This window comes from Ceratotherium simum, chromosome 3, assembly GCF_057802395.1.
Source record: "Ceratotherium simum simum isolate JZ-2026a chromosome 3, ASM5780239v1, whole genome shotgun sequence".
Classification (NCBI taxonomy): Eukaryota; Metazoa; Chordata; class Mammalia; order Perissodactyla; family Rhinocerotidae; genus Ceratotherium; species Ceratotherium simum.
Window position 1 is genome coordinate 63,909,855 of NC_141902.1, and position 17,516 is coordinate 63,927,370.

The 17,516-nt window shown below is 41.3% G+C and overlaps 1 protein-coding gene across 4 annotated transcripts in view; it reads right to left on the reverse strand.

Annotated features, from left to right (window-relative positions):
* UACA (uveal autoantigen with coiled-coil domains and ankyrin repeats) overlaps positions 1-15,049 on the reverse strand; it is a 90,160-nt gene extending 75,111 nt beyond the window's left edge. For 2 of the 4 annotated variants that reach the window (XM_087428619.1, XM_087428621.1), the window contains exon 1: positions 14,859-15,049. In XM_087428619.1, the coding sequence (XP_087284745.1) occupies positions 14,859-14,942 (84 nt within the window). In that variant the 5' untranslated portion in view covers positions 14,943-15,049. The remainder of the gene's footprint in view (positions 1-14,858) is intronic. The other 2 variants (XM_087428618.1, XM_004421759.3) reach the window with 2 other exon arrangements.
* Between the last annotated feature and the right edge of the window lie 2,467 nt (positions 15,050-17,516).

The following is a 17,516-nucleotide window of genomic DNA, read 5'->3' on the forward strand; positions in this document are numbered from 1 at the left end:
CAAGCCACGCTGTGGCGGCGTCCCATATAAAGTGGAGGAAGATGAGCACGGATGTTAGCCCAGGGCCAGTCTTCCTCAGCAAAAAAAGAGGAGGATTGGCAGATGTTAGCTCAGGGCTGATCTTCCTCACAAATAAATAAATAAATAAAAAATAAAAAGCTGGAGAAAAATTGGATATCTGCTAAAAATCTGTGCTTATAATGATTATCACTATAGTAAGTTACACTTTCAAAAGTATTTTTCAAACAACATGATCACAACATTGAGATATTCATCCAAATTGATTATAGGCATACCTTGGAGTTATCGCAGGTCCAGTTCCAGACCATAGCAATAAAGCAAATCTCACAGTTGAGTCACATGAATTTTTCAGTTTCTTGGTGTATATAAAACATTTGGGGGCTGACCCCACAGCATAGTAGTTAAGTTCGCATGCTCTGCTTCAGTGGCCCAGGGTTTGCAAGTTCAGGTCCCGGGCACGGACCTACACACCGCTCATCAAGCCATGCTGTGGTGGCGTCCCACATACATAACAGAGGAAGACTGGCACAGATGTTAGCTCAGCAACAATATTCCTCAAGCAAAAAGAGGAAGATTGGCAACAGATGTTAGCTCAGGGCCAATCTTCCTCACACACACACAAAAAGTTATCTTTACACTATACTATAGTCTATTCGGTGTGCAATAGCATTATGTCTAAAAAAATCCATCTACACAGCTTAATTAAAAAATACTTTATTGCTGGGCCGGCCCCGTGGCTTAGCGGTTAAGTGCGCGCACTCCGCTGCTGGCAACCCGGGTTCGGATCCCGGGCGTGCACTGACGCACTGCTTCTTCGGCCATGCTGAGGCCGCATCCCACATACAGCAACTAGAAGGATGTGCAACTATGACGTACAACTATCTACTGGGGCTTTGGGGGAAAAAATAAATAAATAAAATTTAAAAATATATATTTTATTGCTAAAAAATGCTAACCATCATGTGGGCCTTCAACAAGTCATAATCTTTCTGCTGGTGGAGGGTCCTGCCTTGATGTTGGTGGCTGCTGACTGGTCAGGGCAGTGGTCACTGAAGGTGGGGGTGGCAATTTCTTAAAATAAGACAACATTGAAGTTTGCCACACTGATTGACTCCTTTTCACAAAAGATTTCTCTATAGCATGTGATGCTGTTTGATAACATTTTACCCACAGTAGAACTTCTTTCAAAATTGAGCTCAATCCTCTAAAACTCTGCTGCTGCTTTATCAACTAAGTTTATATAATTTTCTAAATCCTTTGTTGTCATTTCAACAATCTTCACAGCATCTTCACCAGGAGTAGATTCCAACTCAAGAAACTACTTTCTCTGCTCATCCATAAGCAGCAACTCTTCATCCATTAAAGTTTTATCATGAGATTGCAGTAATTCAGTCACATCTTCAGGCTCCACTCCTAATTCTAGTTCTCTTCTTATTTCCACCACATCTGCAATTCCTTCCTCCACTCAAGTCTTGAACCACTGAAGTCATCCACAAGGACTGGAATCAACTTCTTCCAAACTCCTGTCAATGTTAACATTTTGTTTTCTTCCCATGAATCACAAATGTTCTTCCTGGCATCTAGAATGGTGAATCCTTTCCAAAAGGTTTTCAATTGACTTTGCCCAGATCCATCAGATGAATCACTACCTATGGCAGCTATAGCCTTACAAAATGTATTTCTTAAGCAACAGGACTCAAAAGTCAAAATTACTCTTTGATCCGTGAGCTGCAGAATGGATGTTGTATTAGCAGGCATGAAAACAACATGAATCTCATTCTGCATCTCCATCAGCGCACTTGGGTGAACAGGTACATTGTCAATGAGCAGTAATATTTTGAAAGGAATCTTTTTTTCTGAGCAGTAGGTTTCAACAGTAGCATTAAAATATTCAGTAAACCATGTTGTAAACAGATGTGCTGTCATACAGGCTTTTTTGTTCCACTTACAGAGCAAAGGCAGAGTAGATTTAGCATAATTCTTAAGGGCCCTAGGATTTTTGGAATGGTAAATGAGCAGTGGCTTCAACTTCAAGTCACCAGCTGCATTCGCCCCTAACAGGAGAGTCAGCCTGTCCTTTGAAGGCAGGCATTGACTTCTCCTCTCTAGCTATGAAAGTCCTAGATGGCATCTTCTTCCAATAGAAGGCTATTTCATCCACACTGAAAATCTGTTGTTTAGTGTAGCCACTGTAGGGGAGCAGAATTTGCCACCTCAAGACGTGTCTCTTTGGCATGAGCATTATTTTGGGTTGGTTACTTTTAAGAAACTGCAGACAGGGGAGAAGCTCTGAAAACCAAGTAGAAGTTACCCTTTGTAAGAGACATTTACATTTGTAAGGGAAATCTCCATTTGTAAAGATGTCTCCCTCTTTGTACCAGGAAGCGGGGAAATGACCTTATCTCTAGAAACTCTTATCAATGCAGAAGGCAAGGACTTAAATCTGCATAATAACCTTATTCTTGTTTACTGTGCTCTTTCTTTTTTTTTTTTTTTATTTATTATATTTTCTTCCCCCAAAGCCCCAGTAGATAGTTGTATGTCATAGCTGCACATCCTTCCAGTTGCTGTATGTGGGACGCGGCCTCAGCATGGCCGGAGAAGCAGTGTGTCGGTGCGCACCCAGGATCCGAACCCGGGCCGCCAGCAGCGGAGCATGTGCACTTAACCGCTAAGCCATGGGGCTGGCCCACTGTGCTTTTTCTGGTAATCTCCCATAACTGACTCCCCCAATCCACAACATCCTCCTTTGTCTTTAGCTGAAGATGGCACTTAGGTGGTGACCTCAGCCATTCTGGTGAGATACTCAGCTTTCCTGGGTTTCTCCCATGTATATATGTTATAAAGCTTTGTTTGAGTTCTCCTGTTCTCCTGTCTCATGTCAATTTAATTCTTAGGCCAGCCAGAAGGACCCAGAGGGTAGAGGAACTGTGTTCCTCCCCTACACCACCTTCAGTAATTATCTTAGCTAGACCTTCTGGATAACTTGCTGCAACTTCTACATCAGCACTTGCTGCTTCACCTTCCTTTTATGTTGTGGAGACAGCTTCTTTCCTTAAACCTCATGCACCAACCTCTGCTAGCTTCAAACTTTTCTTCTGCAGCTTCCTCACCTCTCTCAGCCTTCAGAGAACTGAAGAAGCTTAGGGCCTTGCTCTGGATTAGCCTTTGGCTTAAGGGAATGTTGAAGCTGGTTTGATCTTCTGTCCAGACCACTAAAACTTTCTATCAGCAATAAGGCTGTTTCACTTTCTTATCATTCATGTGTTCACCAGAGTAAGTACTGTTAATTTCCTTCAGGAACTTTTCCTTTACATTCACAACTTAGCTAGCTGATGTAAGAGGCCCAGCTTTCAGCCTATCTCAGCTTATGACACGGCTTCCTCACTAAGTTTAATCATTTCTAGCTTTTGATTTAAAGTGAGAGACGTGCAACTCTTCCTTTCACTTGAACACTTCAAGGCCATTGTAGGGTTAACTGTTCTAATTTCAACACTGTTTTGTCTCAGGGAATTGGGAGGCCCAAGGAGAGGGAGAGAGACATGGGAACAGCCAGTCCGTGGAGCAGTCAGAACACACAAAACCTTTATCTGTTAAGTTCTTATTTGGGTGCGGTTTGTGGCACTCCAAAACAATTACAGTAGTGACATCAAAGATCACTGATCACAGACCACCACAACAAACATAATAATAATGAAAAAGTACGAAATATTGTGAGAATTACCAAAACATGATGGAGAGACACAAAGTGAGCAAATGCTTTTGGAAAAAATGGCGCCGACAGACTCGCTCAACACAGCGTTGCCACAAACCTTCAATTTGCAAAAAACGCAATATCTGTAAAGTGCAATAAAGCACAGCGCAATAAAACAAGGTATGCCTGTATAAATAAGTGCACTTTAAAACAACGCTAAGAAGGGCCAGCCCCGTGGCTTAGCGGTTAAGTGCTCACGCTCCGCTACTGGCGGCCTGGGTTCAGATCCCGGGCGCACACCGATGTACCACTTGTCCAGCCATGCTGAGGCCGCGTCCCACATACAGCAACTAGAAGGATGTGCAGCTATGACATACAACTATCTACTGGGGCTTTGGGGGAAAAAAAATAAATAAATAAAATTATAAAACAACGCTAAGGGGCCACCTGGTGGCGCAGCAGTTAAGTGCCTGCGCTCTGCTGCGGCAGCCCAGGGTTTGCAGCTTCAGATCCCCAGCGGGCACAGTCACACCGCTTGTTAAGCCATGCTGTGGCGGCGTCCTATATAAAGTAGAGGAAGATGGGCACGGATGTTAGCCCAGGGCCAGTCTCCCTCAAGAAAAAAGGGGAGGATTGGCATCGGATGTTAGCTCAGGGCTAGTCCTCTTCACAAAAAAAAAAAAAAAAAAAAAAACAACGCTAAGGAGCTGGCCTGGTTGCATAGTGGTTACGTTCTCATGCTCCACTTCGGTGGCCCAAGGTTCACAGGTTTGAATCCTGGGCGCGGACCTACACACCGCTCATCAAGCCACACTGTGGCAGCATCCCACATAGAAAATAGAGTAAGATTCACACAGATGTTAGCTCAGAGACAATTTTCCTCAAGCAAAAAGAGGAAGACTGGCAGTGGATGTTAGCTCAGGGCCAATCTTCCTCACCAAAAAAAACCGCTAAGTTGTTAGCATACAGGAAGATGTAGACAGTGGTCTCTCTCCCTCTTGGAATGTAATTACCTCCAGTTAGGGACTGCACATTCTGCATACTGCAACAAGCCCAGGGGGCTGAGTGGGACCAGGTCAGGGCTAGCAGCAGGGGCTCTGACCACTTGTCTGTTGACTGTGTGTGACTTTGGCAAGTCACAACTTCTCTGGGTCTCAGGTGCCCTCCTCTCCATCCCTTCCAGCATTGTAATGATTCGGGCCTGCACTGATTCTTGCCTATATTATTGCAGCAGCCTTGTAATCAATCTGCTTGCCTTCAGGCTTGACCCCCTCAAATCCATCGTGAACAGAGCTACCACAGTAATCCAGGTAAAACACATTTGATCATGTGATTCCCCACTTCTGGACACACAGAACAAAGTCCACTCTTAAAACACTGCGTATTTTAAGCCATTCCAAGATTTAGCCCCAACCCCCACCCCCTGCCTATCTCCCACTCAATCCCGTTGTCTATTATTCTAGGATCCACCAAAGCTGAGGTGAAAATCCAAGTGCCCCCTCCCCCAACTCTGTGACATTTCTCCTCTCCAGGCCTTTCTCTTGCTGTTCCCTCTGAAAGCAATTTCATCCTTTCCTGGATCACTCCCACCCACTTCTTTTAAGCTTCAGATTAAGAACCTCACCTTGCAGATCGACAGTTGCCAGGGACAAGGGAAGGAGAGGTGGGAAGCAACTGTTTAATGGATACAGGATTTCCCTCTGAGGTGATGAAAATGTTTTGGAATTAGACAGAGACGGTGGTTACACAACATTGTGAATATACTAAATGCCACTGATTCCTTCACGTTAAAATGATTAACTTTATGTTACAGGAATCTCACCTCAAAAAAAAAAAAAAGCAGCAGCAGCAGCTCATCCTGCAAAGAACCTTCACTGACTTAGCCCGGACTGAAGCAGCACCTTGTACATTCCTCTCTGCCAGCAGTTATTATTTTATATTATAATCTGTTTATAGGGCCCCCCCCACAATACTTTGAGACTCTTATCTTCCTCATCTTCCCACTCCCAGTGCTAAGCCTAGGCCCTCAAGAAATATTTTTTTAAAAAAATGAAAAATAGAGACACCACTTATCTCCCTCAGGGCAGAAGGCTAGAGCAGATGATCTTTTGAAGATCTAGGTTATATAAAAGCCTGTGAGGGCATGTATTAATTGGAAAAGAAAAGATCAGGGAAGACTGCTGTTCAACTGATTATAAAGGACAAAAATGCAGTGATCTCTGGTGAGATTTTTCAGTTAGCAATAAGAACTAACATTTATTGAGTTCGTAACTACAATTATTAACCCCATTTTCCAAATGAGGAAACAAATCTTATTTAAATAACTTGCCTAAGGTCACAAAGCTGTTACTGGGAGCAGCAGGATTCAAACCCAAGTGGCCCAGACTGCAGAGCTTGACCCCGTAACACGAACACATTACCCTGGCCCTTCATACTGCTCACTGCTCTAGGCACAGTTTCGAGAGCTATGAATGGACATTCTTTGGCCCACATTTGCCTTTTCTAAGGCTGAGAAAACAGTCTTTTTTCCACATTTATCTACTTATCCATTGCCATGAATGCTGTTTATATTTCATAAATTATTTTAAAAATAAAATGTTCATCTTTAAAAAGAATCCAACAGGCAAAAAAAAATAGAGACGAGTCATAAGAAAGATCTCCCATTAAAAAGACCTCTCACACGTCAATCAGCAGGTATTTGTGGGCTATTCCTCATGTCCATAGCTAAAAAGATCAGTGTGCTGGCCTCACTAGAGCCACACCCACAAGGCTTCCCCACTGGAGATGCATTTTCCAAGCACCCCTGCCTCTGCACAGGGTAAGTGCCTTGCAGAGGAGAAAACCATGGAATAACAAAAACAAGCTAAAAGAAAAATTATATATTCAATTTTTTAGTTTAGAAAACATGATGTATATGTCCTTCCCCCCTTCCCTGTCTTTAATAATGTCACAATTTGGTAAGAAAAAAATAACCAAAAGTCAGTGAGATTTAAAAATATATATATATTCGTGCATCTTTCAAGGGAAAACTTTACTATAGAGGTAATGTCAAACCTTGACAATATATCAATAAGGTCAATATTAAAAACATAGCATCCCCCCAAAAAAATATATATACTTTTAGATACATACACACACACACCTCCAGACAGTAAGCCAACAACTTTTAATTCTATTGGACTCTCAGGACTTACTTCACCCATATGTCTTCCTAAATATCTAAAACCAAAGACAATAGGACAGCATATTGTGTGACTATACATACACAGACAAAAGCCAAGGGCAAAAAGGATAATAAGACAGATAATATGACAAACAATGTAGAATTCAAGACAAAAGTTATAATGGGACAAATTAGTTACACTCTACAATGAATACAAAAGAATCAGGAACCTTAATGTATCAATTATCACAAAATTAAGTACATAAAACAAACACTGAAATATAAGAACGTGACAGAAACACAACTACAGTGAGACACACACTACTCTCAAAGCTACAATCAGTCAAGGAGCAAAAATAAAGATGTAAATATCAATATGAACAAGGAGGCATTCACAGAAAAAATGGTCAAAAAACATGAACAGACAATTCCTAAAACAAGAAGTGAAAGTGGCAATAAGCATAGAAATACCTTCCCACTCCCTAGAAATCAAAAACACAGATTAAAGCAATAATTTTTTTCTATCAGTTAGAGGAATACGTTTTAAATAACAGTATCCATTATTGGAAGGGTGTAGGGAATGCAACAATTTTATACATTGCTGGAAGGAACACAAATTGGTTTTGAGATTTACCATAAAAGGCCTTCCTTCTCCCTAAATACATCCCCTCCAATTTTTTTGGTATGTGGCTTACGATACAAATCCCATAGCTTTAAATTTGAAATTATATCAATTCACAGTGGTTAAGGACACAGGTTCCAGAGTCAGGCTACCTGGCTCTCCACTTAGCTATGGCACCTTGGGTAGGTAAATTATTTAACTTCATCTGTAAAATGATGGCAATACTAGTACCCACTTCTTAGGGTTGCTGTGAGGATTAAGTGAGTTAATGTAAAGCACTCAGAACAATGCTTGGGACATATATGCTCAATGAATATTGGCTATCAGCACTTGGATTTCTTATAAGTATTTTCTTTTTAAGTAATTCACTAGCATTTACTGAGTATTCCTAATGAGACATTTGTATCTGCTCATATCATTTCAAATTACTTATAATTTTAAGTACAAAGTTTATTAGAATCAAATACAATTCAAAAAATTATACATATATCATTACTGTGGCATCAAGGTAATTCAATGCTAACTGAATAACAAAGAGGCAATCTTTAGAGATTTTTAAAAGGAATCTCTAAAAAGAGCATAACCTGGGTTTATGGCACGGTAAATAGCATTACAGGTGACTTGCTTTATTCTTTATCCCAGCTACGTTTTCTTTTCTACAATGAACATGTACGACTTTAATGGGGAAAAAAAAGATTTTTAAAACAACAGACCGGCATTTATCCTACCTGGTTCAGTGATACACCTACCCTCTCTAAAGGGCACTTGCGAGGTCTGATTCGATTATATAATTACAGCTCATCGCATCCCATCCTTTGCTAGAGCTTTAGTCACTCAACTATACCCACTTATCTTTGTGCACATCATTTTGGAGACTACACCATTTGGAAATAAATTAGTCAATGTCAATAAGATATAGGATTCCTGAGAATAAAAAAAGTCCAACAGACTACAAACAAGTGAATTTATTCTTGTGTTTTTATGCTGTATTTTTAAGCCTAGAAGAGAAAAGCCATATAAAGCTTTTAATTGTTTTATGGCTTAGGAAAATAAGGCAATATGTACCTATTATCGTATCATTCTATTTATATATATAATTTCAGGAAGTGCATTTCTTTTTTTTTTTTTTTTTTGTGAGGAAGATCAGCCCTGAGCTAACATCCATGCCAATCCTCCTCTTTTTCTGCTGAGGAAGATTGGCCCTGGGCTAACATCTGTGCCCACCTTCCTCCACTTTATGTGAGACACTGCCACAGCATGGCCGGAGGGAGAAGCGGTGCGTCGGTGCACGCCTGGGATCCGAACCTGGGCCGCCAGCAGCGGAGCACATGCACTTAACCACTATGCCACCGGGCCGGCCCCAGGAAGTGCATTTCAACCATCCATTTTTAGGCAAATTCTCTACAGAAATCAATTTAACTTTTCTTGCATAAATAAGCTCATGCAGGTGGAAATTTTCAACAATTTTCTTCTATCTCTTTGGTGTCAGGACAGAAAAATGCATAATCTATAACAGGACAGTAAAGGCTTCCATATGACAGAGATGAGTTATAATGTTTAAATCTAATAGTCTGGGATCTAGATTTCCTCACCAAGGATACAACTATAAGTTAAACAGGGCTGATGAGAACAAAATTTTGCTGGCTATTAGCTAATTCTAGTGGGAAAGGGAAAAGAAGAAGGATGAACTTATTAACTCACTAATAGGATAATTTCTGAAGATGAAACTTTACCAACTCCAGTCAGAGAACTCTCTTAACGATGGTTTAAACTTGTCAAGAAATTCAAATTTTTTATTCAAATTAAAAAAACAAAAAAGAAAGAAAAACTTTCCTTTGACTATATCCCCCTAACTGCTACCCTCTAACTCGTTCCTATCTCTGAAAGTCTTGTCTATACCTTATCTGCGCCATCTCCACCATAACACCAAAGTTGTTTCCAAATCTGACGCTCCCTCAGCGCAGCATATGTATGTGAACTGTCCTTCTGGCCCAGGCTTAAGCTTCACCTTTCCACCTTTCACCCTGACCCCATCCTGCACATCCACACGTCTGTGCTCCTACAGCATTTTATGACACACCTCTGTTATGGCTCTTAACATACTGTATTATCATTATTTTATGTCTAGCTCTCTTAAAATTCTTTTTTTTCCAATTAAAACCTAATTTACTGAGTGAGGTGATGAATGTCAACTAATCTTAAAATTCTTGAAGGCTATGACTTGATCTTTCTTATTATAGAAATTTTAGAACATATACAAAATACAACAGTATCACAAAAGTAAATAAAACAGCATTATGACCCACCCAGCTATAACAATTATTAACTCATGACCAATCCTATTTCAACTATCCCCCCCACTTACTTCTCCCACCCAGCTACCCACAGATTATTTTGAAGCAAATTCCAGACTTCACATCATTTCATTTGTAAATAGTATACTCCTAAATGTTTCTCTGAAAGATTAAAAAGCTTTTTAAACATAACCACATTACTACCATTGTCACATTTAAATCTTTTTAAATAATGCTTCTATAATATCATCACATATCCAGTTGTTTACATTTCCTCAATTGTCTTATAAACTTTTATTTTTTTACAATTATTTAATCAGCATCTAAATGAAGTCTACCTTTATGATTGGTTAATGTGTCTCCTAAATTTCTCTTAATCGCTAGACTTCTCCTCCATTTTTTTCTTCTTTTAATTTATGTTTGCAGAAACCAGGCCAGTTTCCCACGATGAGAATTTTTCTCACTGCATCCCCACATTCCTCTGTCCCTTGTATTTTCTATAAAATGGTATTTAGATCTAAAGGCCTATCACAGACAGGTTTGGTTCTTTTGCCAAGACTATTAATATGTAGTAACGAATATTTCCAGCAGGAGATAAATTATGTCTGGTTGTCTTTCTTTTTGAGACATTACTAGCCCCTGATCATCACTGTTTAGAGTCTAGATTCTAGATCCATTAATTCATTAGGAGCTGCAAAATTCTGATATACTAATTCTATTGTCCCTTCTTTATCTATTAGCTGGGATAAAATACCTTCTATGAAAGAGAAACTTCCCCATATCAAATATTTGATTACTCTGAGGAAAAGCATGATGTTTCACTCTTTCTCTTTATTTTCGGGATCTTAAAAAAACCCATCAGTTCCCTAGCACTCTCCAAAAGTGACAAGTTTCTTTTTGTTTGTTTTTTTTTCTTTTTTGTAATCATTATTATGAATTCATGGATTTAAAGATTTCAGTCGACTGCCAAATTATTACTGATGATCAAACTGTCCCATCACTGGTCAAGTGGTAGCCTCTTCAAGTTGGCTCCCGAGTCCTGATCTTAGAAAGCCTCCGTGCTTTCCAGCACAATTAAGGATTCCAGGCTCATCTTGCACATCTTCTGCTCCCAACTTGGAATTATCCATTTCTTCAAAAGGATCTAATTATTAATTCATTCTTGAGCCTAACTATGTGTTCCATAAATGTTTTCCAAACTAAATAAGGCAACCATTGAGCAGGGTCCAATTCTTGAATGATTTTAAATTTGGAAAATGTGTATGATGCACAATAAATAAAGATACACAATCATTACTCTACTCTTACTAAAAGAAGTAATTAAAATCCTCAACCGCTCATCATTTAAGTTCTTAGACTCATTATGCACCAAAAGACATACCAAAGCAACTCCACCCTTCTGCTTTGGTATCATAATAAAATTCAGCAATTCCAATCAGCATGATGACCTGAGTTGAAATCCAAAAGTATAAAAAGAAGGCTTCTTTACTATGATCTTTCTTCAAGAACCACAGGAAATACAATGCAGGGATAACCCTAGGAAACTGTCTGAACGAAGCTTTCATTAAGGTAAGCATTTTTAGTTAAAGGTTGGCATCTTTAACAAAAATGAGTAAACAGTGCTCAACTAAGTATCATGAGTTTAAACTAAATGTCACAATTTGTGATCTTAATTATTCACATTACCCCAAAATCATTATTATAATAACATTAACATCTTTTCAAACACACCCAAATCCCTGAGTGGAAAACACAAAACGCTCATTCTCAAAATCACAACTAAATCAAAATCATATTTAATCCCTTATGCTTTCTAAATATCCCAAATTTCTGTTCTCAGTGGGAACCAAAAGAATTTTTTTGAAGATTTTTTCAGTTGCTATATTTGTAACTCTAAATTCTTTTAGAAATACCAGTATTTTTTCAGGGTACTGAGACATTAATACGATGCTTTAGGACATATTTGGTTGCTGATTTATAAAATTCATTTCCCCATTTTAAGAGTAGCCTAGAGAAAGAGCAGCAACAATAATTCCTGCAGAACCTCCCAGGTCAGAGATTACTTTAACAATCAAGAATTTACTCCACGACAAATGTTGAGCACAGGTACCATTTAAAGTGGAACCCCCTTCCAAAACATCTGCTTACAACATTGGACTGCAGTACTACTACTAGTTGTGGAATTATAGTCCCTTAAATTTAATTACTCAAATTTCCTAATCTGAACTAGGCGAAAATGGAACAAGCCTATTCTCACTGTACTTATAATTGTACATATAATTGACTGTACATATAATTGGCTAGATTATGCTGAAATAGCATTTATTGTCATTTAATTACTCCTTTCAGAAACCTGAAGCTCCAATTTAGTAATTAAAAATAAACGTAACAACAAAAATTATCTTATTTTATGATTAAAAGATGTAGCTATCTCCAGATTTAGCTAGTAAAGGACTTTCAAATGTATTTTACCCACAATTTATAACTGCAAACTACATTTATTTATATGTGTATAAACACGCCTCTGTTTAGTGAACTCTATAGTCATTGGCATATTTATAACTATGGTACTATTGAGAATATTTTAAATGACTTTTTTTCTGCACATAATCTGCATGTAATTATAATCTAGCATGCTAAGCTAACATTCTACATTTCACATACTATATCATACAACATTTACATACCACAGTCTATTTCTAATGTGTCTCTAGATAAACTTAAATAAATACACGAAAAAAAATATATATGAAATACACATTTAAAATTTTTTGGGGGGGCCGGCCCCAGTGGTACAGAGGTTAAATGCACGAGCTCCACTTCGGCGGCCCAGGGTTCACAGGTTCGGATCCCAGGTGCACACCGACACACGACTTGTCAAGCCATGCTGCGGCAGCGACCCACATAAAGTGGAGGAAGATGGGCACGGATGTTAGCCCAGGGCCAATCTTCCTCAGCAAAAGGAAAAAAGGCAAATAAATAAAATTTTAAATATTTTTGAAGGAAAACGGAAAAAAATGATGCTCAATCATAACAATACATACACACCTGACCAACTGTGACATGAGGGATATGGTTTATAGATTGAAAAGCAGAAGGAATCTATTTCTCCTGTATATTTATTTTATTCTATCTTGGTTTGGTTTTATTATCATACTCATTTATTTTCATTTAAATATTTTACAAAACTTATTCTAATGTTTAACTTATTAACTAACTTAAACTGAGAGAGGGCCGGCCTGTGGCTTAGCGGTTAAGTGCCTACGCTCCGCTGCTGGCGGCCCAGGGTTCGGAACCTTGGGCGTGCACCGATGCACCATTTCTCCAGCCATGCTGAGGCCACATCCCACATACAGCAACTAGAATGATGTGCAATATGATGTACAACTATCTATTGGGGCTTTGGGGGAAATAAATAAATAAATAAAATTGAAACTGAGAGATGTTCACTTTTTCTAAGCAGACAGGTTCTATTTTTTTATATCATGTATTTTTCTTTATTTTTATGCCTTTAAGAAAAATAATGGAATGCTCAGTTTAATGAGGTTAAAGATTTAAGCTCGTGTTCCAAATGTATACAATGCAAACTGTCATGCTGATGATGCCCATAACAACTCTGCATTTCCAGAAGACAAAAAACAGGATAAAATTAAGGTGCATAAACCTCCAAGTGGGAAGTGAATCCTTAGTGCAGACCAAACAACACAGGGGAAAACATAGCAAATAAACCTAGAAAAGTATATTTTTAAAGCTGAAAACAATCCACACTACAAAGAAGTTGAATCTTTAACTCAACTATAGCGACCTCTAATATCACTAAATGACATTTCTGCCAATTATTATTTTTAAAAATGTGAAACAAAGTAATCTCTCCTTCTATGAGCTTATAAAATAACTTCATGCTTTATTAAACAACCCCAAATCACTAAATATCATGCCACCTGAAGCTATCCCCTTTTTTTAATTGGATATTAAAGAACCTAGTTTCACCACAATTTCCTCTAAGTCCAAGTAAAATCATCCTAGAAATAGTCAGGTGGAGAGAAAGGCACAATTCTGAATTAACTCAAAGGCAAAAGCAGATTAATTAGTATGCTCACAAAAAGCGTATAATAATTTGCTAAACTCTATGTAAAATTATAAAGGTCCGTCTCAATTAGTCCAAACGCGCAACTGAGCAATTTGAGCCTTATATCTCCTTGACATTTCTAACTCAAGCCTTTTTAAATAACGTTTATTTTAACAATATAGAATTCTGATGAGATGGTCATTCTTCTAACTTGCCAAATTATCTAAATCCCAACATCTGCAGTCAGGCTATGTCTCCAGACTTCTGTTCTCCTGCCAACGAAAGAGAGGCCCTGAGTACTTCTCGGCGCGCACGCCGAGGCGGGGCGGCAGACCACACCACGCGGGGCTGTCCACAGGTGACACGTACACGGCCCACGCGACAACCGCCTCCCAACTTCACCACCACCTCCAGGGTCACCACTCATCTGGGGCTTTGTCTGGACAACTACGCGCGATTCCATCTGCCTCACTCAGAAATCAAACCTCCCCAGTGACACGGCGACAGCGGCCAGCACACGACGTGCACCCAGCCCAGCCGCGCTCTACGCTCCGAGTCTCGGACCCACGGACGGTCCAGGGTCCGGGCGGGGCGGCGCCGGGTCCGCAGGCCTGCGCACCTGGACGGCGAGGCCCGCAGCCCCGGGGCTCGAGGGGCGCCCGGCTCGGCCCGCGGAGCCGGGACAGGGGGCGCGGGCTGGCCCCGGGAGAGGGGAGGGGCCGGGCGTGGGGGATAACCCAGAAAAAAAATCGAATGCAGGAGGAGGGGTCGCGTTAGCCCCGAAGCGCCGGGAGACCTGCGGGTGAGGGGCGGGGAAGGGGCCCGTCGAGGCCCGGGGGCGGCGCGGGGAGGGTCCCCAGGGAGCCCCGTCCTGAGGGAGGAGGAGTCGCCGGGGCCGGCTGAGCGGGACGGGCTGAGGGAAAGCTGAGGCGGACTCCGCGGCTCGCGGGCGGGGAGCGGCGGGGGCCCGGGACGCGCACGGGCGCGGCACTCACCGCGCTGGCGGCCGCGGCGGCGGCGCCGGACGACGCGGGGCCGGGCGCGTCCTGCCTCCTCAGGCGGGACTTGAGGCTCTTCATGGCCCAGTCTTGGCAGTCGCTCCCGGCGGGCGCGGCGCGACGGCCTCGCGCGCGAGCCTTCAAGTCTGCGGGAGCGCGGAGAACGGGGCGGCGGAGCAGGCGCTCCCGGCCCACCTGCCACCTGGGGGCCCCGGGCCGCCGACGGCTCGGAGCCTGCGGCGCGGCTCCCCTCCCGCAGCCAATCCGCCCGCGGCCCTGGCGGGGTGGGGCAGGCCCCGGCCAATCGGAATCTGGGAAGGGGGAGGGACTTCCCTTTCAAACTTAATAACACCCTTCCTCTCCCTGCCGCAGGAAAACTTTGGAACTTCTGCTAGTGGGGCGGCGAAGCGGGGCGGCTAGCGGCGTGGAGAGACGCGGCAGGCCACCGGCGCCCGCCTACCCAGGTGGTGGAGCCTCAGGTCTAGAAAGAGCGCGGGTTCCAGCCTACGCCAGCTCTGTCTTCCCCGACTCCCTTCCTCTTCCCACCCACGTGCCTTTTTCCCAAGTAAAGTCCCCTTCCTTCCGTCCGGTCACCGAAAGGACTCCTGGTTACCTGCACACACACCGGCTTTCAGGAGCAACTTTCCTTCCATCTGCTGATGTTTTACTACACAAATCCCAATACCTGGAAACTACTGCACGCATCAGAACCCCCAGAAACAAACAGCCTCTCTAAGGAATAAGGTGCTGGTTATACAGAATATACAGTTAAGAACAGACTTTGAAAGACGTTATAGTAATCAAAGCTCACGTTAGGTGCTCAGTAATTATTTGTTGAGTGAAGAACCCACTGCTTTGGAAGGAAGGAGATGGAATGCGGGGTGGGGGCGGGGGCGCGGAGGGGTGCCATCAATTAAAAATGACCCATATAGCCAAAATGATACAAGAAGTTGTCAAAACAATATGGACTTTTCTTCAAAAAAAATTTTTTTTGTTTCCTGTGGAAATACATTACGGGTAAAAATATGGGATGAAATTAATTAATTCATCCTACCCAGAAATCTGGATTAATTAGAATCATATAAGAAAGGATGAAGAAACAGGCAGGTGAGCAGCACCCAATAATTTGCCGTTTAACAGACATTTTCAAAAGTCTTCCTTGGAGTCAGTTTTTCCCAGCAAAATGTTTATTCTAGCATGCACCCATTTGAGAAGACAGACAGTCCATGTCTCTGACTAACAAAGGATTCTTTTTGTCTGAAAGGTCAGTTGCTTTCTTTGGAATTTCCTTAGAGTAATTCAAGATTTTATTTAAATACTGTAAGAAAGTTTTCAGAACTCTCTTGCAGAGACAGCATTCAAAGACTGTGTTAAACCTTAACAAAAAAGTAAATAACAATGAACTACCTGAGAAAGTTATTACATTTTTTCTTGATTAGTTCTATGGAAAGAAATTTTCTTTGACTCCTCCTCCTTCTTCCAGATCCACAGCCATTCAGTTTTTGTTGGCTCTTCCTGTGGATGGTTAGTTACTCTCTGTCCTGACTTGCGGCTGCAGGGCCAAAATTGTCTCATACCTGGATATTATGGAAGCTTCCCCACCAATCACGGATCTCCATTCTCACCTCTCCCATCACCAGTAAATTACCAACCATCATCAAAAAGTCTTACAAAATATTTCTCCCTTGCTCAAAAACCCTCAGCAGATAGTGAATAAAATCTAACTCCTTTACTTGGCTTGTAACGCCCTACAACCTGGACCCAACCCTGGTCCCCAGCTGACACTAAGCAAATTACTCTTCAATGCCTTCCTCAAACAGGGGTCATACCTTTCAATTTCCACATCGTTATGCATGCTGATCCCTTCTCCAGTAATTTTCTCTCTGTCTACATTCAGCTAACAAAATCCTACTCCCCCCAAGAATGATTGGAAGGGGGCACAAGGGGGCTTCTGGAGTACTGTACTACTCTATTTGGGTACTAATTACATAACTAGCATATTCAGTTTGTGAAAATTCAGTGATCCTGTACGCTATGATATGTACACTTTTATGTATGTTATACCTTAATAAAACTTTTTTTTTTTTTTGCTTGAAGAAGATTATCCCAGAACTAACATCTGCACCATTCTTCGTCTGCTTTGTATATGTATACTTATCAAGCCGCCACAGCATGGCTTGATAAGCGGTGTATAGGTCTGCACCAGGGATCTGAACCTGCAACCCCCAGGCCACCGAAGCAGAGCACGTGAACTTAACCACTACGCCACCAGGCCAGCCCCAAAACTTTTTTTTAATCTTACATCCGTTCCAAGTGCCCTACTCTCTCACAGAGCCTTCCCTGATCACTTTGCTGAAAATGATCTCTGCATCGTCTGAATAATTCTACCTCTCATATGATACTACCACATACGTTCTGAACAAGCATTATTTCACTACTTGACTTCAAACTCCTTAAAACCAGGGAATAACTGATATATGTTTGAATTCCCTAGAGTGCTTAGCATGTATTAGGTGCTCAATAAATATTTCTGAATGCCTTGATGCATTCTTTTTGGTTATTAGACTAAATTATTATTGTTTGTTCTGTGTATTCACGTAACATAGGGATGGTACTCCCCCTGTTGTGAACACAGGGGAATGATCTGAGACTATG